This window comes from Sus scrofa, chromosome 7 (assembly GCF_054392235.1).
Source record: "Sus scrofa isolate SSC_HxYL_T2T_F1_AM1 chromosome 7, Sscrofa_HxYL_maternal_Yorkshire_Landrace_v2.0, whole genome shotgun sequence".
NCBI lineage: Eukaryota > Metazoa > Chordata > Mammalia > Artiodactyla > Suidae > Sus > Sus scrofa.
Window position 1 is genome coordinate 104,647,901 of NC_139389.1, and position 25,220 is coordinate 104,673,120.

Genomic DNA, 25,220 nt, shown 5'->3' on the forward strand with positions numbered 1-25,220 from the left:
TTTTTTTACAGGTGAGGGGGATACACCTGGATGTATCCAAGTAAGGCAGAAGAGGTTAAGCACCGAACATCATGAGGAAACAGTAGCGACATTGCTGTGGTTGTGCCCAGGAGTCTCACAGAAAACACAGTCAATGTTGGGACACTCGGGGAGGGCTGCAGGGGCGGGGGGTGGAGGGACCTCTCTGCCATGCTGGGGATGCCTTGAAAGGGGTGGGAGGTGACGGTTGAGACGATGACCCAAGTCTTATGGTTCTTTTCCCCTTACCACTTCCCTGAACAGGTGCAGTGCCACACATACACGGGGTACTGCTGGTGTGTCACCCCGGATGGGAAGCCCATCAGCGGCTCTTCTGTGCAGAATAAAACTCCTGTATGTTCAGGTACTGTCGGGAAGGGCAGGAAGAAAGAAAAGGGTTGGAATGAGACCCATTGGCTGGTCTTCTATATCTTGGTGGGGGGAACCTTTGAAAGATTGGTGGCAATTATGAGCCCTCTTCTGGGTCAGGTAGGATACCACCCAAACATACTTGCTCTGTTGTCGGTTGATAGGGTCAATATATGCCCATGTGCATTTCTTTCTTTCTTTTTCTTTTTTTCTCTTTCTTCCTTCCTCCCTCCCTCCCTCTGTCTCTCTCTTTCTCTCTTTCTCTCTTTCTTTCTTTTTCTTTCCTTCCTTCCTTCTTTCCTTCCTTCCTTCCTTCCTTCTTTTGTCTTTTTGTTATTTTTAGGGCCACACCCGCAGCACATGGAGGTTCCCAGGCTAGGGGTCTAATTGGAGCTGTAGCCGCTGGCCTACACCACAGCCACAGTGACGCAGGATCCGAGCAGTGTCTGTGACCTACACCCCAACTCACGACAACACCAGATCCTTAACCCACTGAGCGAGGCCAGGGATCGAACCCCCATCCTCATGGATGCTGGTTGGGTTCATTAACCACTGAGCCACAACGGGAACTCCTGTTTCTTTATTTTGAGTTTAGGTTTCTGGTTCAATGCTCTTTTCTCAAGCATCAGCTATAACTTAGAGCATGGCATAGACGTTTTTAGCTTGTGTGCTCTGGTGGCTGGTAGCCCTGGGAGCATTTTACTGAGGTGGATTTCGAGACCTCGGAGGAGTTCAACATCAAAGGCTGTGACGGTCAATTAGTGATGTCTTTTGTGGGTGCAGGAGAGGAGGGTGGTCGCCTCGGTCGCTGTGTGTTTGCCACCCCTGAGCAACGTAATGTAGGGTGATGGAGAACGTTCACAACAGTGGCCCTCAGATCTGGCCGTCATCAGCAGTGCCTGGGGGGTTAAAAAGAACCCAGGCACCGAGGCTTCTCCTTAAATATTCTGATCCAGAAGGTCTGGAGAGAGACTAGATGTCTACATGTTTATGGAGCTTCTCGTGTGGTTCTGATGATGAGACAAGTTAGGGAACTACTGCTTCACAGTGACCCTCTGGGTGAGTCCAGAGCAAAAATGAAGTCATTCCTACTTCCATTGTTACAGGCGTAGAGAAATTTTGCTCTTGGATTCCGTTCATTAGATTGTTCATTAAGGATTTTCACAAGCCCCAAGCTTCCCCTTTCCATTCAGCTGGTAAAAGGCACTGGGGAGTCTCCCCTTTAATTCACTGTGCAGCTCAGCCCACTTTGAGAAAAAAAAAAAAAAAGCCTATCCCATCCACCAGCTGCTTCATATTTCTCTGTAATCTGTCTATATGAGATTTTATTTATTTACTTATTTGTAATTTTTAAGCACAAGCAAAGTATAAAACATTGTTCTTAAACCTATGGGAAATTCCAAAGGCTAGTAGTCCAGCTATCCTAACATTTTTTTTTTCTTCTTTTCTCACTGAATGTATTCATTTTTTGACCGGCCCTGCTATATAAGGGGGAAAGCAAGTGGAAAGGGTGGTAAGGATCCACATTAGGAAACCAAAATTTGCAGGCCAAAAAGGAAAGTTTACTTTATTTGTGGTTTACATGGAAACTGGAAACCTTAATTGGGGTTGGGGTGGGGAGGGGCCGGAATGAGCCCTCTTTGCACATGACCTGGAAAGTTTCATCTAAAGCAAACAACTGTGCTAGAAACAAGTCAGGCTGGGTAATATAATTGAATTCTCGCAAAGCTAGTCTATGGAGAAGGGGCAGGCTGTGGGTCGGGATGGATCTCTTCTCTTTTGTCCTGGGGATCTCCGCATGTGCCCTCCTGCGTGGGCGCTGGCGGTGGCCTGCGCGGGTCGGGGTTGGGCTTCATGGAGAAGGCAGGTGCGGCGGATCAGGCCCGGCCGACGGGGCGCGTGGCTTCCTAGCACACGCCGGGCAGCACGTCTGGCTAAGCCCCCCACCCCCTCCTTTGAGGAACATGCTGCGTCTAGAAAATTGTTTCCATGCCTCAGACTGTTGCGGCCCATTCAGTACAATTGGGCCAACAATTTTCTACTTAATGCAGATGGAAAATCGCCGATTTCCTGCCCTAACCAGCAAGGGATGTCAATCAATGCATCTGCAGAGAGAGGGGTTTTCTTTTCAGTTGGCCCTGCTGGCTGGCTATGGCTCAGAGCATGGAGGTGGTGGGCAGTGGAGGCGAAGGGCCGTCCCTGGAATGTTCAACAAAAGAGTTATGTGGATGTGGAATTTTGTAAAAATCTGATCAAAAACTCTTGCCAGGGTGCCTGGAAATCATGGTTCATCTCAACAGTGCTGTGATATCAGTGACATTGATGTTAAACAAACCCCACTCACATGTATGTACGCACTCGCTTTGTATATAATGTTCCTAGCTGTGTATACAATATGTGTATATACATAACCATATGCTCGTAACATCAGGCTTTACCAACTCTTTGAAAGAAACCAACCGCGATGCCTTCTGAACGTCTGTATTTTTGTTTCTCCTCTCACCCAAGGTTCGGTCACCGATAAGCCCGTGAGCCAGGGTAACTCAGGAAGGAAAGGTGAGTGGAGTTTCACGCTTTATCTAAATGTTCGCCTCTAAAGCCAGTCCAAGCAGGCATTCTTAGACAAGATAGAAGGACCCTGGGGTTAGAGCTAAAAAGTGCCCTGCAGAATATCCCCCCTTCTTAGTCTGTGTTTCCTCCCAGAAGCCCAGGCGGCAAGTAAGGTGCATAGGGTGGCAGGGACCAAGCTCCCAGAATTTCGGAGAGGGATGAGCAAGTGCAGTGCACAGAGCTGGCAGGGACCCTGAGACACTTGGTTCCTGGAAAGCTGTCAATCAATTACCAGGAGAGCCAGCATTAAACAGAAAAGGACAACAACAAAAGTAGGTCTGCCCTGATTCTTTTATTTTGGAAACCCATCTAAGTATGTTTCCCCTCACTGATTCCCCTTGATAGTGGTTCTAGCACATCCAGATCCCCTTCACTAAGACTGGGATGGTTCGTGGGCTTGGCAACCTGTGCAGCTGTTGCCTTGAAATTCTTAATTATTTTGCCATTGAACTTGGGTTTTGTAAGCACAGTCCAGGACAATGCAGTGCAGCATGTGTGTGAGCGGAAGAGACAGGTGTACTATGAGTACCTGCTGAGGCCTCCCTGACAGATAACTTTCGTGATGCAGGCTACGGGGCTTCCATAGTACGCTTCAAGTTTTCATTTTTCATCACCTAGCATGTTAAATGGCCAAGTAAAAAACACCATGACAAGTCAAGAGATAGGCTGTGGAAGAGAGGATGAGACTTTGTATTTGAGTGTCTTCCATAGCACTTTTCCCCTGCTTTTTGAACAGGAGCCTTTATGTTCTCATTTGGCTCTGGGCCCTGCAGATTACCCAGCTGGCCCCCACTGGGGCATTTGTCTGAATGCTGTTTAGTGGCCCAGCCACCCTGAGGAATGGGTCCCTGGGGTATGCTGACCATGCTCTCCAGTGTGGGAGACACTAAGATTCACTGCTTCTTACCTCCAGGACAGCAGACACATAGAGAGCTGGTAGTTGCATGGGAAACAGGTGTCAATTTTATCGCATGGGCAAGCACTCCAGAATCCCCTTCCTTGACTCTTGGGTAAAACCCAGACAGGAGACCTTGGCTGTGTTTGAGGCTTCCCACCTGAATCTGGGTTTTGGGAACTTCCTCCTCATAAGAGTCCATGTGGAGAGCTGGATCTGCGAGGATCAGTGTGAGGCACACGGGCTTGTCCTACGCCTGTGGTCACAGGGAGACCAAGACGAAGCCTTGGACCTTGTCCCAGGTCCTTATTCTGTGGGAACCGGAAGAGGCCAAGTCACCCTGCCTGATGCAGGAGCTGAGAGTCTGGAGAACCTGCTCTCCCTGCAGGCAGGTGCTCCAAGAAGATGTGGAAGTGGAGCTTGGTTGATACCACTGCCAACTAGAAACCGTGGAGCAAGGGACCTGAAGGGCTGCTCCCTTTCCTGCTAGCAGGACCGAGTAAGTGGGTAAAAAGAAGGGAGCAAGTGCCTTTCCAGGCCCTTCCCAGCACAGGAGGAGACAGCCGTGAGTGTTGGTGGGAAGGCCGGAGAGGAGAGGAATGCTTCTTTCTGCAAGGACCTGAAATCATCCACACTGTGAGTGCCATGTGTCTGCCTCTAATTTACTGGGATCGGAAAAGCGAGCTGCCTTCAGCTTTGCTTGTCGCAACTTAAGTCGTCAGGAGCATTGCCCTTATTCCTGGGCATGAGGTCTGGGGGTAGGAAAAAAAAAGAGCAATCATGCAAAACGGACCACCCAGACTTTCCCCATCAAAGGGAACTGAGTTTGTGATGTTGAGTGAAGCACCGAGAAAGGCCAGCCCAAGGATTTGGGTTCTTATGCTGCATAGAGAAGTACTTGCCGGCTGTACTTTCCAGGTTGTTGTGGCTTTGGACCCTGTGGCTAACAGTGAGAACCGGACCTGCGGTCAGGGTGGGCTCTTGCTGATCCAGTTGGAAGAGGGCGGGGGTGGGGGACTGACTCCTCCAGGGACGATGTGGGGAGCGGGGGACGAGTCTGAAGCCTGGTCACAGGGAATGAGTTGCCAGCAGTTCCCAGCTCGCTGCTCCCTTACCTTGGTGCATCTCTTCCCAGATGGTTCTGCAGAAGCTTCCTTTTTGGTGCAAAGGCCCAGAGGGGTGGGGGAGGGTGGGAGAGGGTGGGGGAGATGCTAGGGCCCACTGGCCCCCGAACCCTTCATTTTTGCCCCGTGGCCTTTCTTCCTTCTACTTCGGGGGATCTGCATAGGTGCTGAATCTCTTTCTCTTTGTCTCCCGTGGGCAGTGCCGTGAAAAGCAGGTTTGGGCCACCTGTAGGAAAGGCCACCTGAAGCCACACCTGCCCAGGAAGCTGGGGTTTGAATGGGGACAGGGTGCGAGAGGGCGTTCGTAATATCCTGTGTCGGCCCCGCCGAGGTCCCTCTTTCAGCTGCCACTTAAGAATGGAATGTGCTCCGGAGGGCAGCAGGTGGGTGGACAAAAGGCCCCTTGTCTGAGCTGGTGCCCACATGTGGGGTCTCAGAGAAGGCATCTCCCTAGGGCGGCCGCTCACAGCCTGAGACCTGCAGGAGGGGTGCTAGGCTGGGAGCGAGGAGCACTGCCAGAAAGGAGGTGAGGCCGGGGGCCTGGGGGTGGTGTGTGTGGGGGTGGCAGGGGAGCAGCGGGCCCTGCCCCTGCCTTCCCCACCCTCTTGCCTTTTTCAACACGCTCCACGGACAGGGCTTGGAGGGATCGGTTCTCTCTGCCTGGGAGAAATGAAAAGGCGTATTGTGCGATGGAGGGTCTGGTTGCCAGCCAGGAATCAGGCCCCCAAAGGATCGGAGGAGAATGGCCAAGCGGGAAGGGAGAAGGGGGAGGCTCAGGGAGATAGATAGCGGGAAGCAGGGAAGAGGGAGAGAGGCCAGGCGGGAGCAGGTCACAGCTGTCTGGGCCAGCAAGGAGGTCTGGGTTGCTCCCGCCCCTGGGTCCACAGGTGCGGGGCCCGAGGGGCGAAGTGGGGGAAGGAGGGAGGGAGGGAGGCCTGGTTATCTTACCCAGGCACACGTGCTCCGTGGCGGGAGGAGGGTCAGAACTTCAGACTATTTACTTAATCCCTTGGAATGTCCTTGCCCCACTCTGTTCTTTGGGCCCCTTGTGTTTCAGGGACTCCTTTATGGGCACATGTGTGGTAATTAACACATGCAGGGTAGGTCCCGGGCCATGTGTTTGAGTTTCAAATATCCATTGATCTGGGCCACTCCCATCCTGCCACCGCTCCCTCCTGCTCCTTCGGTCCTGGTCCTCACCCTTGGAGAGAGATGGAGGGGGCATGTGGGTGTTTTGAGGGGCGGGAGGCACACGTGCATCCACATGTGTTTTATTGATGCTGCAGAGGAATATCAGACGAGAAGAAAGGACCCCCACAGACCCTTGAGCTCTGAAAATCTGCTGTTAAAATATTCGAAGGCTGTAGAAGTGGAGACAGAGAGAAAAGACTTTTTGGTTTTCATTGAAGTCATTGGAAGAAAGGGGGCAGGAAGCAGAATGTGTTTAGAGACAGCGATTTTACCCCGAGCAGCTTTTCTTGGCTCACCAAGGCTTGTAGATTTTCCCGAGGTGTCTCTTTGGGGGTCTTGATGCTAATGAATGGGGGTGATCTGGTGAGTTTCCAGGAAAACTGAATACCAAGTCAGGTACTGGTCCCAGGCTTCATTGCTTATGAGGTGCGGGAAGGAAGTTCTCAGCCTCCAGCGGGGTGTTGGTGGGGTGGTTGAAGAGCGATTAAGTGGGAGAACTGTGGCCAGGAGCACTTGGACAATGATTTCTGGCAGCTCTCCAGGAGCTTTCGTTTTCTGAGTACCCAAGACCTTAGAGTTCCCGGGGTGATGCTTTGATAAATGGCAAATAAAAATGTAGGGTCATCGGAGTTTTCTGCAGTTTGCTCTTTTCCTACTTCTAAGAGACCTGGGAATGAGCAGTGTCAGGAAGATGAACGAAGAATAAGGGGAGTTCCTGCTGTGGCTCAGTGGTAATGAACCCAACTAGTATCCATGAGGACTCGGGTGCCACCCCTGGCCTCAGTGGGGTAAGGATCCAGCGTTGCTGTGGCCATGGCGTAGGCTGGCAGCTGCATCTCTGATTTGATCCTTAGCCTGGGAACCTCCATATGCCTCATATGTGGCCCTAAAAAAGCAAAAAAAAAAAAAAAAAAAAAAAGTAGAAGAAGAAAAATATTAGCAAACAGCTTACATTTTCTTCATAGTCTTCTGTATTTGTCAAGCCAGTCTTTGAGAGAGGCAGAACTTTCCAAAACCCAACCTACCTTTAATTTGCAGAGGCTGCTTTTATCCCCCACCCCACACCGCCTGGCTGCTCCGTAGAGTGTGTTCCAAGTAAAGAGTGAGTCAATTATTCCTCCAAGGTCCTCTCTGGGTCTGTTTTTAGAATCCCTCATGGCGCCTGGCCTATAGGTTGGTGCCAGCTTGGATACCTTGTCATTCAAGTGATGGAGCAAGGCGCACACTCAGTCAGGGCTGAGGGATGCGCTTAGGGCAGGGGTGATGGACAGCAGGCCCCCAGATGAAGGGAACCATGTGGCTTCTAGCCTCCACCCTCATGGGGGCCTTAGCACATTGGAAGGAGGTTTACTTCAGTGGCCCCCAGCCTGGCTGAGCTGTGCAAGGCAGGCTCTCTCAGATCATTCTATACATAGATCATCACCTGTGTTCACATGACTTTAGCTCTTCCCAGCTACCTCTTTTTCCTCTTGCCCCATCACCGAGGGGGAAGCTGGATCCATAGTTGACCTGCCAGCATTGCTATCAGATGGCAAAGTTCGGATTACCTACCCACCTGGGCTGGATTTGAGTGGAGAAGAGCACTGATTACCTCTGCTCACACTGGATTTCCCTGTGCAGAAGCAGTCATTCTTGTATGCACCTGCTGAGACAAACTGTGCCTAAGAAGCTCCGAGCCCATGAGAGGCAGCTCTTTTCCTCTCTGTGTGCAGGTTGCCACCCTGGCCAAGCCGGGCATATCAGCTTATCAGCTTTGAGGAGCTCAGTTGCAGAAGGCGTAGGCGTGAATGTGCTTGGGTGTTCATGCATGTACCGTTATCTCCCTTCAGTCCACAGTAGAATTAATTACTCCCCCAGGAGGGCTCCATTTACTCAGCTACCTGCCCTCCATCTCAGCCCTGATTCTGTGGTCTCCAAAAGAAAGTTTATGCATGGAGGTTAGTAAAATAAGAGCATGAATCCCTGCCATATCCTTATTTCCAAGGGCTAGAGAGGAAAGGGGGTTTAGTGATCTGGAAAAACCTCCAAGCCATAGATTCTAACGAGTCGGTGTGGTTGGTAACCGTTGTTTTCTACTTGGCTCTTTTATTCTTTCATTCGGTAAATATTTGTGGAGAGCTTAACGAAGTGCCAGCCTTGTTACGGTCACTGAGGACCCAGTGACAAGTGAAATGAAAAGGGCCCTCGCCGCGTGGAGCTCACGTTCTAGTGGTTCTTAGCTTCCTCCTGCAGAGCTTATCTTCAGGTGGAGATGAAGCCAGAGAAGCAGGGGAGGGAAGGCAGGGGGCTTCTCCAAATCCTGGTCAGTAGCGCCTACGGCCAGAGCCTCTAAGGACAGACTAGGGAGGAGGCTGCCTGGGGCGAGCATGGCCCACCAGCAAGTTCTCAATCCCACTACCTGGTATCTGTGGGGCAGGACCGTTGAAGTCTTGACAAGACAGTCCAGAGCTTGTCAGGCCACTGAGAATACGTTCGTTTGCTCATTGTTTCTTGACAGAATGGGTTCAGTTCCAGGCGTGACACGGCAAGCTGGGGGGAGGCAGGAATTTCAACCTGTGGGTGTAAAGGCCTGGGGGCCATATCTGAACTACTCATCTCCAGCTCCAAGTGCCACGTAGCTCCTATGATAAAGGCTGAGAATTGTTACTCTCTGGTCCTATCGCATCAACAGGCTGCTTATTCTAAAATTTATAGGAAAAGGCAATGAAACTAGAGTAGTGAAAACAATAGTTTTTTTCATTTGAAAAAATTTAATTGAGGAGTTCCTGTTGTGTCTCAGCGGTCATGAACCCGACTAGTATCCGTGAGGACCTGGGTTCAATCCCTGGCCTCACTCAGTGGGTTAAGGATCCGGCATTGCTGTGAGCTGTGGTGTAGGTTGCAGATGTAGTTTGGATCCTGAGTTGCTGTGGCTGTGGTGTAGGCTGGCGGCTGCAGCTCTGATTTGACCCCTAGTCTGGGAACTTCCATATGCTGCAGGTGTGGCCATAAAAAAGAAAAATAATTGATATATAGTTGATTTACAAGACTGTGATAATTTCTGCAGTATGGCAAAGCGATTCAGTTATACACATGCACATATCCATCCTTTTTCCAGATTCTTTTCCCATATAGGTTGTCACAGAATATTAAGTACAGTTCCTTGTGCCCTGCAGTAGGTTCCTATTGTCCATCCATTCTATATACAAAAGTGTGCAAAGAAAAAGTGTGAGGAATCATTCTACCTGATTTTTTTTTAAACCAAGAAATCTTTAATGTTTGGCTCCCTTTATGACCCTTTATGAATTTTCAATCCGTGCTTCCTTTTGATCACCTGAACAAGTGTGATGACTCCCTATTTTCAAAATGTTTATTTTATTTCCTTTTTTAAAAATGATTTAACTGTCTCAGAGTGGCTTTAGGTTCACAGCAAAATTAAGGGGAAGGTAGAGAGCTTTTCCGTATGCCTCCTGCCCCCACACATGTGCAGTCTCCCCCATTATCAACATCCTCCACCAGAGTGGGTACCATTATTACAATGGATGTACCTACACTGACACCTTATTATCACCCAGGGTCCACAGTTTATCTTAGAGTTCACTCTTGGTGTTGTACACTCTAAAGGAATGGACATATGTACAATGATAGGTATTCACCAATATAACACAAGTATTTTCACCGTCCTATTGGAGTATTGGCATGGAGATCAATGGAGCAGAATAGAGAACCCAGAAATAGGCCTGAACAAGCATGGCAAACTGATTTTTGACAAAGGGGCAAAAGCAATTCAGTGGAAGAAAGACAGTCCTTTCAACAAATGGTGCCATAGCAATCGGCCATCCATAGACAAAAACAAAAATAAAAACAACTCCCCCAGACTCTCAACCTAAATCTCACACCTTATACCAAAATTAACTCAAAATGGATCTTGGGCTTATATAAAATCGAAAGCTATTAAAACTTCTATAGGAGAAAATCTTCAGAACTTATAGCCAGGTGAACCTCGAGGTCTGGTGTCTCAAAACACCAAACACATGACCCAGAAATTTTCAAAATTGATAAATTGGACTTGAAAAACTTAAAAACTTGCTCTTCAGAAGATACTTTTAAGAGAATTAAAAAACTAAAGACTAGGAGAAAATACTTAGAAACCACCTGACCACAGGGCATATCTGGAACCTAGAGAGGGCTAAAAAACTTAACAGCTGAAAAACGATTCAACTCTTAAATGGGCAAAATACATGACTAAACATTTCACGAAAGCACATACGCAGAGGGCCAGTAAACACACAGAAAGATGTCTCATATCAGTAGCTATAAAAAAGTGCAAATTCAGACCATGATACAATATCACTACACATCTATTAGAAGAGCTAAAATGAAAATAGTGACAATACCAAATGTTAATGAGGCTGCAGAGAAACTGGATCTTTCACACATTGTTGATAAGAGTGTAAACGATACAGCCACTCTGGAAAATACTTTGGAACTTTCATAGAAACCTAAGCAACAAAATATATGCTTACCGTGTAATCTAGCAGTTGCAACCTGAGCACTTACTCCAGAGAAATGAAAACTTATGTCCACATGAAAACCTGTGCACAGATCATCACAGCAGCTTTATATTAATAGCCAAGGGTGGAACAACCCAAATGTCCTTCACTGGGTGAACTAGACTGAGGTTCACCCATGAACTACTACTCAGTAATGCAAAGGAATGCACTGTTGATGCATGCAGCAAGACCTTGGATAGATTTCAAGGGCATTCTGTAAAGTGATAAAGTCCAGCCTCCAAATGATTCTGTTTATATAACATTCTGGAAATGACGAGATTATAGAGATAGAGAAAGGATTCACGGTTGCCAGGAGTACGAGATGGGGTGGAGGAGGGGATGATGAAAGGGCAGCATACAGGGGCGCTCTGTGGTGATGGACTAGTTCTCTCTTTTGATTGTGGTGGTGATGACACAAATCTGCACAGGGGAAAAGTTGCATAGAACTGCACATCCCCACCCAGCCACACACAAACAAATGAGTACCTGTAAAACTGGTGGAATGTGAATAAGGTCCGTGGGTTATACCAATGTCGATTGCCTGATTTTGAAATTGTGCTATAAGGATTGGATCTCTATCATGATGTTGACCATAAGGATGCTGGTTACCACTGGGGGAAACTGGGAGAAGGGTAGATGGGACCTCTCTCTCTTATTTTTGTAACTTCCTGATGCAAAATCATTTCTATAATCATAAAGAGTTAAAAAATGAGCCTGGGTGAACCTAGCCCTGAACCAACTCTGCTGCCGCTGGTGGCACTTCTTCCCCTTGTTTCCTGCCCCATCATCATCATGCCCCCTCCCCTGCCCCACTTCCACCTCTGGTCTATCTTTATCACTAGCCTCGTGTTTCTGTTCTTGGGAATGTGGAGCTTGACTCTATGGGGAACTGCTTGCAAAAAGACAGCTTTAAGCCTGTTTTCACTTGTTTGGGGAGGGAGTGTGCAGGTGGGTAGACAGAATGTAAAACATTGATCCCTTGCTCTGGAAAGGACCCTAAGTACTCAGGTATCTTCAGATCTCAAAGGTCAGACTCGGGACAGTACGTTTCTGAGGCTTGTTGGTCATGGGACATGCATGGAAAGGTTGAAGTTAACTAACTTTCCATCCTCCTGGTATGATTCTGGCCAGGCTCTTAAGGGACTTTTGCAAACAGGCACTGTTGTCTCCCTGTGATGCCTGGAATAAGACATCTTGGCTTTCACCCTGGGTCCCTGAGTCAGCCTGCTGAGGTGGGGGATGATGGCTCTGGCATAAATGTGGTCCCTTCAAAAGCAAGAACCTTCCAGCACTTCTGCTAGGCTGAAGCTTATCTCCATGTCTCTGTAAAAGATGGCCAGTGGCAGCCTAAATGAATACAAGAGGGAGGTTGGCCAGTGATGGACGTGGTTTGGGCAGGGCCCAAGACTCGAAGGGGATGTGGAATCATTGAGAGACCTTCCGTGTCTCAGGATGGGGGGGGGGATGATTTCTTTTTCTCTCATTCTCTAAGACTCCTCAGTCTCTGAGACCCCAAGAGATGCCATTAATACAGATTCCTCCTCTGGCCCCTTTGACACATTTGCTTTTGAAGGACCTGGAAGAGAAAAGTCTTTGTGTGTGTTCAGAATAAACTCATTGTACACCCAAACAATTAACTCCTCAATGGACTTGCCAGCCTCTTGAAAGGCCCGGCCCTGCTTCCTTGGGCCTCTTGGACTCTATTCAGTCCCTTAAGCACACCAATGTTTTGGGGGTTTTGTTTTGTTCTTCTGAAAAGTCTTTCCCTGAGAATAGTCAGAGCGGATCAACATTGTCCTCCGCCCGGCATTTATCTCCACTCGCCAGCGAACGTCAATCAGGAATCAAAAAGCCAAACAGAGGAGGCTTTGAACGGTGTCATCGGGGGTCGAGGTGACTTCCAGCTGTCTGTGCGTGGGCCAGGCCTTCTCGCAGGGCAAGGAATTGTGCTGTCACACAAACCCACTGTCTGTATAGACTCGCAGAGCCCGTGCGGGGGCTGCACCTGCAAGGCCCAGGCGCGGTTGGCGGCTGGGGTATCTGGGAAGGCCAGACACTGCCGGGGCCCTGGCCTGGGCAGTTTCCAAAGCTGCTCACTACCTCTGGGGCCTTGAGCGAGTCGCTTTCTTGCACCGAAACTCAGTCTCTTTTTATCTTCCTCCACCCTGGCCAGTGGTGAGAACAGATGAGAAAAGCCACCTGCCAGAACCTTGGAGTGTTGCAAAATGTGGTAACGCTTACTGTTGAGCTTGACATCATCCTTGAGAAATGTTCTCAGGTTTGCCTTATTATTTTTTTTTTAAATGTTTCCTAATTTACTTTTTTTTTTTTCTCCCTGTAAGAGAAATGATCATCTTGGAACTGGCTTTTTTCAGTGTCCTCTCTTCTGCTCGGTTTGGAAGGGTATGGTGGTATCAAAGAGCAATAAAGTCTTACTATTTGAGATCCAAAAGAATCACCAAGCATAAGTGTACATGCACATGAAATCATCATGTGCAGATGAATAAACTGAGATGATTTATCTGTGATGACTTTGGCACTCCCTTCCCGCTTTGTTTTTAAAGCTTTATTAAAGTATAATTACACACCATAAAATTCACCCATTGTTAATGTAAAATTCAGTGAATTTAGTACATTTAGAAGATGTGCACCTATTACTAGAGGACATTTCCATCACCGCCGAAAGAAACCTTGTACCGATCTGTAGTCACACTCGACTCTCTCCTCCAGGCAATCACATATCTGCTTTCTCTCTATAGGTTTACCTTTATTAGGCATTTCCTTTAAATGGAATCATACAATATGTAGTATTTGCACACAACTTCTTTTGTTTAGTATAAATGTACTTTGTTTTTTATTTTAAAAACTGTAGAATTTTAATTCTGCAAGTTTGGTTTTTAAAAGTAGCAGTTGAGCAGTTCCCGTCATGGTGCAGCAATGATGAATCCAGCTAGGAACCAGGAGGTTGAGGGTTCAATCCCAGGCCTCACTCAATGGATTAAGGATTGGGCATTGCCGTGAGCTGTGGTGTAGGTTGCAGATGCGGCTCGGATCTAGCATTGCTGTGGCTGTGGCACGGGCTGGCAGCCGTAGTTCCGATTTGACCCCTAGCCTGGGAACCTCCATATGCCATGGGCGTGGCCCTAAAAAGCAAAAAATAAATAAATAAATAAATGTAAGCAAATAAAGCAACTGAAAAGGGATTAATCTTCAAAATGTACAAACATCTCATGGAGCTTTATACCAAAAAACAAAACAAAACAAAAAACCCATCAAAAAATGGGCAGAAGTTCTAAAAGATATTTATCCAAAGAAGACAGATGGCCAAAACACACATGAAAAGATGCTCAACACCACTAACTATTGAAAAATGCAAGTCGAAACTACAATGAGGTATCACCTCACACTGGTCAAATAGCCATCATCAAAAAGTCTACAAACAATAATTGCTGGAGAGGGTGTGGTGAAAAGGCAACCCTCCTACACTGTTGGTGGGAATATAATCTGGCACAACCACTATGGAGAACGGTACCATATGATCCAGCAATCCCACTCCTGGGCATATATCCAGAAGAAATCATAATTCGAAAAGATACATGCACCCCAGTGTTCACTGGAGCACTATTTACAATACCCAAGACATGAAAACAACCTAAATGTCCATTGATAGAGGAATGGATGAAGAAGTTGTGGTACAGATATGCAATGGAATATTATTCAGCCATAAAGAAAGAATGAAATAGTGCCATTTGCAGCAACATGATTGGACCTGGATATTATCATACTGAGTGAAGTTAAGTCAGACAAAGACAAATATATGATGTCACTAATAAAAATAGCACAAAAGAACTTATTTACAAAACAGAATTCAAAACCAATCTTTTGGTTACCATAGGGGAATCTGTTGTGGAGCAGGAGAGGGAAGAATCAGGAGAGTGAGAGTAACGTATGCACATTACTGTATAAAGTGGATGATTGATGAGAACCTGCTGTATAGCATAGGAAAATCCACTCAATAGTTTGTGGTTGCATATATGATCTATTTATATATATGACTGATTCACTTTGCTGTGCACCTGAAACTGATACAGCATTGTAAGTTAACTATACCCCAATAAAAAAAAGAGAAAGCAGTTGGGTAAGATGATTTAGCTCTCATGGTATCATGGCTTCTTTAAGAGACCTTTAAAGTCTTACAGCTACAGAGTCCTGAGGCTGGGGAGGCAGCCAGCCTTCATTTTGGAAGAGGATGTCATTGCCCAGGGAAGAAAATTGAGGGGTTCAAGTTACCCAATGGATGTAGAGCCAGGATCTGGAGTGACCCTGCTGGAGATGGGATGGCCAGGAGCACATAGGGAAGCTTTCTTCTCTCCCCAAGGCCCCAGGGCTTGCCAGGCAGTGGGTCTGATGTGGACCTTGGACCCAGGCCTTGGACCTGTGTTTGGTTGAAGGATGCGCTTGTTTGCTGGCTTGGATGCCAGATGCCCAGGTGCCCGGAGATGGTGGTCAGAGGGTCCTGTTGCCTTTGGCTTGGCTTCCCATCCTCGGGGCAGGCTGGATTTCACAGGTGGCTCTCCTGGCAGCAGGGCACCTTGTCTTTCCTCACTTCATAAAGATTTCCATCTAGGGCCTCCATGGTGGCAGTGCAGCTGACTGTCTTCACCCTTGGTGACCCTGCCCTGCAGGAGCACCACTCCCCACACGTGGCTTCATGCTCTGTGGGCTTCTGGGCCTGCATCTGGGCAGTGGTGGAGGTCTTCACCTTCCCTGGGGAGACTGGAGACCCTCCTTCCTCTCCTGAAGCAGCAGGCTTTTTACTGATTGCTCGACCAGATGGGCATTCCCAGACTCTCGTGAGGATGATGCGAGAAACAATATTTTCTGTTGTTCTCCTCTAGAGAGAGATACAGCCCTTGGAGTAAGGGAGGAATTTAATTGAATGTTAAAATATCACATAAGCCATTTTGTACTTGGCTTGTCACCGTTGTCCCTCTGGGAACGTTTGATTTCTCACTTTCCCTTTGTTACCTTTAAGACTCCTGAAATGAAGGCACCCCATGTGGAGGGGCTGAGCACACCGTGCTGGGCTATTTAGACTGTGAACTCTGCATCCAGCAGGAGCAACCAAATGTGCACTGCAGCTGCCAAAAGACTTCATTCAGTGGTTCGCTGAATTCAATGGAAAGAGGTGTTAATAGAGTTGGGGAAGTGATGCTATTTTTAAAAAATGACATTGTGTGGCTCTGCTCTGTGTTTATTCTCCCTCAATGACTTCCAGATCAAACTTACACAGTTTGACATCAAACAATGGCTGTTCCGGACTCCAGTTCGAGGCACATAAGATATTCAGCTTCGTTGCTCCTCTTCTCCTGCCACGTCTCATTTCTGGGGATGCTTGGAGATGTTCAGCATCTCCTTTGCCCTGGTGGGAGCTGGGTCTTGTGTTAGTTAGCACATAAGAATAATAGCAGGATCAGGCATCACACTACTGTCAGGTTGCTGGCCTCAGCCTCCAGCAAAGGTTAGGGTCTCCATAGTTCTTGAATCTTAAGATCCCAAGGGTGGGGTGTTGGCAAAGAAAAGGATCTAGCCTCTGTGTTCTTCCTCCCGCCCTGATAAGATGCAGGGAAGTCAGCCAAGAGTTCTGGGAGCTCCAAAAGGTGGAGGTGGTGATTATTGATGATCTGACTGGCTACACAGACTCTATGAGGACTTGCATTCTCCAGAAATAGTTAATGCTCGGAGAATATAGTGTTCAGCTCTAAAAGACCTCTGGGGGTCTGGGGGGGTGGGGACAGGGGAAGGGATTGCATTACCACAGCGGCTGAGACCGCAGAGCTCCCCATCCCCCTCCTAGGGGGGGAAAAACCCCATCTTGGAACTATGCATTCTCAGTGCAGGTAAAGATACCTGCCCCCAGCTTTTAACAAGGAGGTGAAAATTGCTGCTTGGGGGCGCAAAAGAACTCTTGCTCTTTTTACATATAAAGCACAGAGGTGCTTACAATATATAAAGAGATATGCAGTGTATCTTTGTTACTAGCATCTTGTTAGGAAAGTGATTAGGGAAAAAAATGTCCAAAAATACTCACTAGGTGGGCAATCATTTTTTAAAAAGTTGAGACACACTGTTCTAAATTAAGCTTTGGGGAGTCCGAATGAATATGATTCAGAGCCCCAAAAGGTAAATAAAGTCCACACTGACTCCGACCTGCAGAGGGCTGCTTTGCAGGGAGAGCTGTCAACACTACCAGGACAGTAAGGGTTAGGACTCTGTTACTGAGAAATCCCTGCTCCTACCTCCTGTGGTAGAAATTTCAAAGCAAATCAGGGTGCAGTTACTCATGTTCTTCCCATTTTGTCTGCCCCCACCTCTCCTTGGGGATGAGGGTGCCTGCTGTTTCATAGTTTAAAGTGTTCTAAGGAGTCCCACTTCTTTAAAATTGTTGTTTGTTTTTCAATTTAAAAATTGTTTCAAATTTATTTTTCATTTTTATTTTTTTATGGATTCTCAATTCTTCTCAGTTCAGCATGCTGGAGAGAGGATGGTCCTTCCTGCCTTCACATCATTTTGTTTTCGTTTTTTGCTTTTTAGGGCTGCACCCGAGGCATATGGAAGTTCCCAGGCTAGGAGTCGAATTAGAGCTGCAGCTGCCAGCCTGCACCACAGCTCACGGCAACACTGGATCCGAGCCACGTCTGTGACCCCCACCACAGCTGATGGCAACACTGGATCGTTTAACCCACTGAGTGAGGCCAGGGGTCAAACCCACATCCTCATGGATACTAGTCGGATTCGTTACCACTGAGCTACAACGGGAAGGTCTCGCCTTGTTTTTTAGATGAGGATGGAGAAGTAGCTAGGAGTTAGGGAGAGAATAGTACCATGGTCTCTGGTTTTCCTTAAGCTCTTCAGTAAGAGCCACTACAAAAGTACTGGGCTGGCACCTTTCCCAGAAAGGTAGGATGGCGCTGGGGACCTCAGAGCCTGATGCTGCAGGCGTGCCGACATCACCTTACGGGCCTCGAGGCTGCAGGGGAGGTGGCCCGCCCAGCTTTCCTGGGACAAGAACAAAGGCCGACAGAGTCATGCAGGTCCTCTCCGAGTTAAGAGAAGGATCATCCAGAACCGTGACCACCTGGCTCCCTTCCCGAGAATGGCGAGAACACACCTGGATTTGTCGTACCGTTGGTGTCGCTCTGTGATTCTCTCTTCCTTCTTGTTCTTTTCTTCTTTCTTTACTTTCTCTTCGGTCTGTTCACTGGGACTTGGCCGGGCCATGTGCAAACCCCAACCATTCAACAGTGCTGGAGAGTAGATAGTATTTACCTCAATAATGGTAGTCTCTTTTCGATTCTTTCTAACTCTCAATTCAGATGACGGGTCTAAGCCGACACCCACGATGGAGACCCAGCCGGTATTCGATGGAGATGGTAAGCCCTTATCTTACTTCGGGTTTGAATTCTCCCACCCGCTTTCAGAGCTGGGGAGGGTCTTTCCTTTGGATGTTTGTTTAAGCTTTACTATGATTCTTTTTTTCTTTTTTTAATTTCAATTTTCCCAGTATAAGCTGGGTTGTTTTAACCTTTGAAAAAATGCAAACCCTCCCGGGAACTAGTACACCCTCCATTTCTGGAAGGGTCCTCTGTTCTCACCCGGCCTCCTGCCTGGCTGCTAATGTCCAACAATAACACAGCCTGGATGGACCTTGCAAGCTGCCAAGACCAAGGAGCCATGGCTGAGAAAGGCAGTCAGGCCGGCAACATCTCTTTTCTAAACGAATCAGCACGTACAAGGTCCTGGAGCTCTCTGTGCCCCGCATCGTGCGAGACCTCTGGGGGACGAAGGAGAAAAAAGCCTTTGCCGTCAAGAGAGCGGCAGCTCCTGGAGAGCTTGATGTATGAAACTATATGGTCTCTCTCTTTTTTTTTTTTTTTTGGTAGTAGACATTAAGGAAGAAAGAGATCACAGTGGTCTGAGAGAAGATTCTGTGAAGAGAGGGAACTTGGGAACTTGAGCTGGATCTTGAAAATGAGGGAAAGGAGTCAGGATGTCTCAGGCAAGGGGACTGGCGTGGAGAAAGGAGGAAATAGGGTAGAGGGGCCATTAGTGAGGAAAATAGCAGGAAAGAGCCTGGTGAGGAGAACTGGTTTGGCTGAGTCGCAGGGATCTTGAGAATTGGGTCCAGACATTTGGGAGACGAGAAATTCTAGGTCAGGAGGAATAGCGGTGCTTAGTGGCCAAACGGAGGCTGGGTATCTCTGGAGGGAAGAGGAGTGGACAGGAGGAGCTTGGCTGCAGAAGGCGGACTTCCACTGGAATTTGAGCACCTACATCCCTCAGTGTGCTTTGCTAAGGACTCAGGTTCCCATGAGGAGGAGCAGAAAGTGTGGCAGGTTGCAGTTTCTAGAGAGTCTGACAACAAGGCTTGTGCTCAGTGCAGTATCCAGCAGGCTGTTAGCCATTTTCAGCCGAGTATATCCATACCTGGATCCTAAGATGGGGCAGTGAGACAGAGGCGGAGAAAGAAATGATGCCCCTTGTTGGTACAGTGGCTGTGGCTGTCCCTAGCCCAAGCTAAGCTGGAGATAGAAATGTGAGCTATCCTTTGCAGCAGGTCATGGAGTGGAACATATGATTACAAGTTCAGACGTTTCTGTGATCCACACATATCCTAGGTCATTGGCGGGTCTGGGATCCTGGAGGATGAGGTGGATAAAGGAAAGCATTTCAGTTGGGAAGACCTTCCGGGCGCCCTCCCTGCAGGTCCTGTCACTCGGCAGCGTGTTCAGGGTCGTCCTCAGATTTCCACCGCACCTGTCCACTGGGTGACCCAAGCGCTGGAGAGCCTGGAGGCACCTGGAGCTCCCTGGATGGAGAAATTCAGCCTCTCTTGGATGAGAAACCATTAGAAAGGGGTTTGAAGTACACATTTGATCCATTCCTTTCTTCCTCATGTGGATCAGAGTCTCAGCAAGCTAAAATCTGTTGTGGCTCAACTGTTTCCTCTGAAATGGTCTCTGCGGTTTGTTTGGCGTGCATTTGTTGATTTATCCCCTTTAAATCTTCTTCCAGGGAGGCAGCCGAGAGAGACTTGGCTTGGCCCATGTTCCTCACCTCCTGGGATAATATTTTTATTCCTGGATGGAGTGGCTAAGCGCCTCTGGACTCTGCCCACTCTGCCTCCAGCTCAGGAGGCCCTGATTGGCTCCTCTGAGCTGATGGGGAGAGGAGCTTCCATAGTGAGCAAGCGAGAAGGCGTTGGGATAAAGTGGATAAAGAATGAGGGCAATGGCTCAAGCCTCGATGCCTCTGGCTTTTAAGAAAGCCATTAAAAGTCTAGGGGTTACACTCCAAGTTTATACTCTCTTTGCTCAGAGTTTATTCTCTCTCTTTTTTTCCCAGAAATCACAGCGCCCACTCTCTGGATTAAACATTTGGTGATCAAGGACTCCAAACTGAACAACAGCAACATAAGAAATTCAGGTAAATAATCTGCCTCGGATGATGGACAGATGTGTCCAGGGGTGCCATGTGATTGCTCCATGACTATCACCGTGTGGACTTGGGCAAGTCATTTCACCAGTTTGGTCCTCAGTCTCTCCCATGGCTATAAAATGAGATGAGATGAGTTAATCCCTTCCAACTTTAATTCTCTTCAATTCATGGCTCATGAGTAGTTGATCTTTTTAGCTAAAAAAAAAAATTGACTGTATGGCTTAATATTTTAATTGTCTTTCTATGTGTCATGCAGAAGAATTTGAAAGAAGAATGGCTGGACATAGAGAAGTTGGACTTCAGACCTTAAGAGTCCTGGATCTATATGTTTTTAAGGTTCTATGTAGCTGCTTACAGTCATGTCTTTTCTAGTCTGATCTTTTGAGGATCTTGTCAGTGTTTAGGTTTTGGTACTGGCTGAACCCTTATAGAGAGGTGGTGATTTCTGAAGAGTAATCAGATTTGTGGGGGTTATTCGAAGAGTTCATTTACCACTAATGTAGCCCAAAGTTGATAAAGTTCATTTACCATCAATAAAGACCAGATGTGCATCAACAGGAAAATGTTAACAGGAATTCCCTGGTGGCCTGGCAGTTAAGGATCCAGCATTGTCTCTGCTGCAGCTTGAGTTCAATCCCTGGCCTGGGAAGTGTCCACATACCACAGGCATGGCAAAAAAAAAAAAAGTATGTTTTAACAGATCCAATCTGTATCTCTATCATGGGAGAATCATGCTTCTTTCAGCCTCTGACTTCCTTGTGAGAAATGCCACTTGGCCTAATTTATCCCTGGTTGTTGACTTTAGCCATATCATCTTTTCCTGATAAAGAGCAAGGATGGCAAGCTAAGGATACATCCCTTTGAACTCATGGGTGGAGTTTTGCCTGGACCATTAATGAATGAATGTGCTGTCCTTGGCCTCCTCCTGGTTTATTTATGTAGTGTGCCAGCTCAGTCCTAAAGGTCATGGGGACTGGCGTTCCTGGGATGGTTTAGACCCTGAGATGAAGCCGCACAGCACTGGTTCATTTCCTCTGTGACTTGGGCTGGTCTGCATCTCAGCATGGGTCTGGTTCCCTGTTGGGTAAAAGCTGGAAGAAGTGTAAGATGCCGGGGTGGGAAGGAGGCCACGTGAAGTCCCGTGGGCCCGAGTCTTTGATTCAACAGTGCCGTGGTTAAAGCACCGGGCTTTGGAATCAGTGTACCTGGGTTCGCTTTCTGGCTCCAACACTTAGTCAGTGTGATTCAGTCAAGTTAAACGCCCCCCAACCCCGGAGCCTCAGTTCTCAGCTGGGATCACAATCTCTTCCTTTAAAAACAGTGAGAAAAAGTCAACTGAGTTAATGTCTGTTTAACGGATGCCTGGCTGAGTGCTAAATAGTAAGTGCATGATAAATTATAACTACAGTTGACTTAGCATCATCATCCTCATTGGTGGGAAACAGGAATATTAATGACTCTGCGCACAGTCACAGTTCTTCAATCAGGACTTTGTTGTTAGCCTAAGCAAAAGCATCTGTTAGGAAGCTTCTTCTCAGAACCTTCGTCCACCCCTCCCTCACTGTTAGGCCAGTACGGTAAGCCAGAGAGAAGTGGTTTTGGCGCCTGTGGTCACCAGAAGTGATCTCTGCAAAAAGTCCCTGCATTCCCTGAGCCCCCAGCAGGGCTACAAAGCCCCATATGAGGCTCAATTCTCATTCAGTGACCAAAGGGTACCCAGGAGGGCAAGCTCTCTCTGAAATTAGGTAGCACCTTTTACCTGAAATATTCCTTTGACATTTAGCAATGGTTTCCATGAATTTTTTCGTCTCCCAAGTGGTTAATGTCTCTGCCTAGGTTATCCTCTGGGAAGGCACGCTTTATTGCCGGTCTATTAGAGAATCTAGCTCAAATGTGTTTGCTTCGGGGAAGGATGGAGGAGAAAAGCTCATCATCAGGAAAGTCAGACTCATCAGTGTCATCATAGCTAGTCTGTGTCAGCTATGTGTTACCTCATTTGAGCCTCAGCGTTCTTAGTTCTTAGTTAAAGTCATGAGTGCCTTGCAGGGTTTTGCTGAGAATTCAGCAATATACATAAAATGCCGGGCACAGAGTGGCTGCCCATGAATTATCTTTACAAACTGGATGGAATACCTTTATGTATCGTGCTAGCTCCTTTTCACATGATCTCACTTGGTTTGAGAAGTCAGGTAGACTGGAATGATAGCTAGTTCTGGTCCCTACCGGGGCCCCTGGGTCAGGTCCCTGGGATGGTTTCCCATTAAGTTTGATGAAAGATTCTGGGTCCACATGGGCTTCTGCCCGCACTTGTGGGAGGTTGGAGTGGGACTCTGAGAGCAGGCTCAGTAAGAGGCCTTCTCAGCGCTCTCTCTCTCTTTGTCTGTCTGTCTCAGAGAAAAAAGGCCATCCCAGTTTCTTTTACACCCCAAACATCCTTCTTTCACACTCAGACCCTGTGACGCCAGGTTTGTTTTCTGGCCTAAGGACTGTTGATGTTGGAAAGGTTCCACTGGGCAGCTGAAATTTTGCAATAACATGACACATATGCCTGCAGACTTATCCTGTCTCCTTCCCTCCTCCTGGAGGGTTTTGGTCCTTGTTTTTAAGGCTTTGTCACATGTTCATCGTGGTCAGTGTCACCTTCTGTGTACGTGGCAGGGTCAGTGGCTGCAGGGTTGCCCGTTGAACTTTTGTTTGATTCCTGCCTCCGTTTCTCCAGTTCTTCTTGAGCCCAGGAAGACGATGCACCTGGTGGCGAACACTCTAGAACGGAGGAGCGAGCGTCTTCTATAGGACTGTAGGCCGGAGACTCCATTCTGCCTTTACAAGCAAACAGGAACTCTTGCTGGGTTTTTGGTATCAGGGGCTAGTGACCAAGGCATTTCTTAATATAACTAGAATTTTTAAAAGTGGGTATCATCTACCTCTTATAGAAGAAAGAGATTAAGGAAGTGACAAAAACGAGGCTCCTTTTCATTCTTTACCCACATTTTACTGCTTCTGCTTTGACTATGGGCGGATACTTTCCTACAGCTGTGATTTATAAGTCTTTTCTCTCTCTCTCTCTCTCTCTTTTTCTGTTTCACAAAATTCTGTCCTTTCTTCTCTGGGAGAATACCATCTCTCAGGAAGGGTGGTTGCGAGCCTTCATTCTTTTCTTGGTGCAAACAGTGCCCGCAAGGCGTGTACGAAGGCCCTTTCTCTCCACCCCTGGTTCCCTCCTGTGGCTTCTCATGGGGTCATTCCTGAGGTTCCCCCCTTCCCCATTTCTTTCTTTCCTTTATCGCCATCTTTTCTGATTAACTTCTTTCATGATCTGACCTGGGACTTCCAGAAGGCCCTAGAACCTGGCCCTGTGAACTCCGTCTGAAAGGACCGTGCCTTTCCCTCCTTGCCTCCTGGCCTGGCAGACATCCATGAAGGCAGCAGCTGGTGGTGATTCTGCTCCCTGGGGACAAGCCGTCAGTGGGGACACAAGGCGGAAACGCGTTTCTCATAAGCTCTGTCGTGACAGTGACCCTTGTCCCCCTGGTATGTGAGGGCGTTTGTCCCACTCACCATCCACGTCACAAGTCAGCTGTTGACAGCATCCTGTCCCGACCTGCTTGTGTTGGAAGCAGGGCTCTTCTAGGCCTTCGTTGGGCCCGCTGGTCCGGTTTGGGGTGCTCCTCCCTCACCTGGAAGCTCCTGCCAGGACAGCGGCTGCTAAGACTGGGGTTCGGGGTCCCGGAGGCAACAACGCCTCCTGGCTGCATCCCCTACCCCGCAAACCAGCGCTCTTGGTCTGCCCAGAAACCGCGGGCTGATGTAATGACCTGAGACCTGGAAAAATAAACAGTTCTGGGGAAACCAGCGGTAGCCGTTGTAAGCAAATACCCCACAGCCACCTGGAACCTCTCACATGACGCGATTGGAAGGAAGAATGAGTAATCCACTAACGTTAGCAGCCGCGGATGGGGCTGGGCTTGTGTGCATTTAAAATACCTAGATAAAAACAAATCCTTGGTGTTTATTTCTATCACCGGCCTTCTGGATGTCTGCCCATCTCTCTTAGGCAGGTGTCTTGGTCCATTGTGGTCAGCAGAGGTGAGCCGGGGATGGGCAGGGATGGCCATCCCTCTGGCTTTCTCCCTGGCAACAGAGGCCTTTCTCAAGTTCGCCCTTTGCCAGGAGGCGCCGAAATACATTTGGAGGCCCGAGAGAGCCTAGCCCCGCCGTCCGTTTTAGCCTTGTTTTAAAATTAGCTTTCCCAGTAACGTTGTTCCTTCACCCCTGGGAACCTGGAGGTGCAGTGATGGGGGCGGGGTCTGGAACTTGCTCCACCAGCAAAGATTTTATCTCCGTAGGTGAGTCTGTGCGCCTCTTGGTGTTGATCACAAAACCACCCCATGCCAGAGTTCTCCTTTTGGCCTCTGCTGCTGCAAAACACGGAATTGAGAGGCCCTGCTGAGCTATGGTAATTAGTTTCTTCTGATATAGTTGAAGCCAACTGCTGCCTCTGCCTTGGTCGGAGGGTCCTCATTCTGTGTTTTTGTTTTGTTTTGTTTTGCTTTTTTTTGTGAAATGGGCTCTGTAAGTGGGCAAGGTATATAGCTTATTAACCCATTTACACGTGCAACATTAGTGTTGGGGGGGGATGAAGAGTGAAGTTATGATATTTTAACAAATGAAAAAAATCTCTCATCTCCCCCTTGGCCTGTGACCCCTGTCTTTCCTTCTTGCCTGAAATTTTATTTTTTAATTTTATGGGCGCACCTGAGGCACGTGGAAGTCCCCAGGCCAGGGACTGAATCCTGAGCCACAGCTGTGACCCTCCGCTACAACCGCAGCAACGCCAGATCCTTTAACCCACTGCACTGGACTGGGGAATCAAACCTGCACCTCCACAGTGGCCGGAGGCACTGCAGTCAGATTCTTTTTTTTTTTTTTTTTTTTTAAGACCACACCTGTGGCCAATCAGAGCTGCAGCTCCAGGTCTCTGCC

At 48.0% G+C, this 25,220-nt stretch overlaps 1 protein-coding gene across 17 annotated transcripts in view; it reads left to right on the forward strand.

Moving 5' to 3' along the window:
- SMOC1 (SPARC related modular calcium binding 1) overlaps positions 1–25,220 on the forward strand; it is a 147,944-nt gene that overhangs the window by 89,163 nt on the left and 33,561 nt on the right. For 9 of the 17 annotated variants that reach the window (XM_084969601.1, XM_021099410.2, XM_021099411.2 and 6 more), the window contains exons 4-7: positions 283–382; positions 2,896–2,943; positions 18,116–18,172; positions 20,145–20,225. In XM_084969601.1, the coding sequence (XP_084825727.1) occupies positions 283–382; positions 2,896–2,943; positions 18,116–18,172; positions 20,145–20,225 (286 nt within the window). Of the gene's footprint in view, positions 1–11; positions 383–2,895; positions 2,944–18,082; positions 18,173–20,144; positions 20,226–25,220 lie in introns of all 17 variants that reach the window. The other 8 variants (XM_021099409.2, XM_021099408.2, XM_084969595.1 and 5 more) reach the window with 2 other exon arrangements.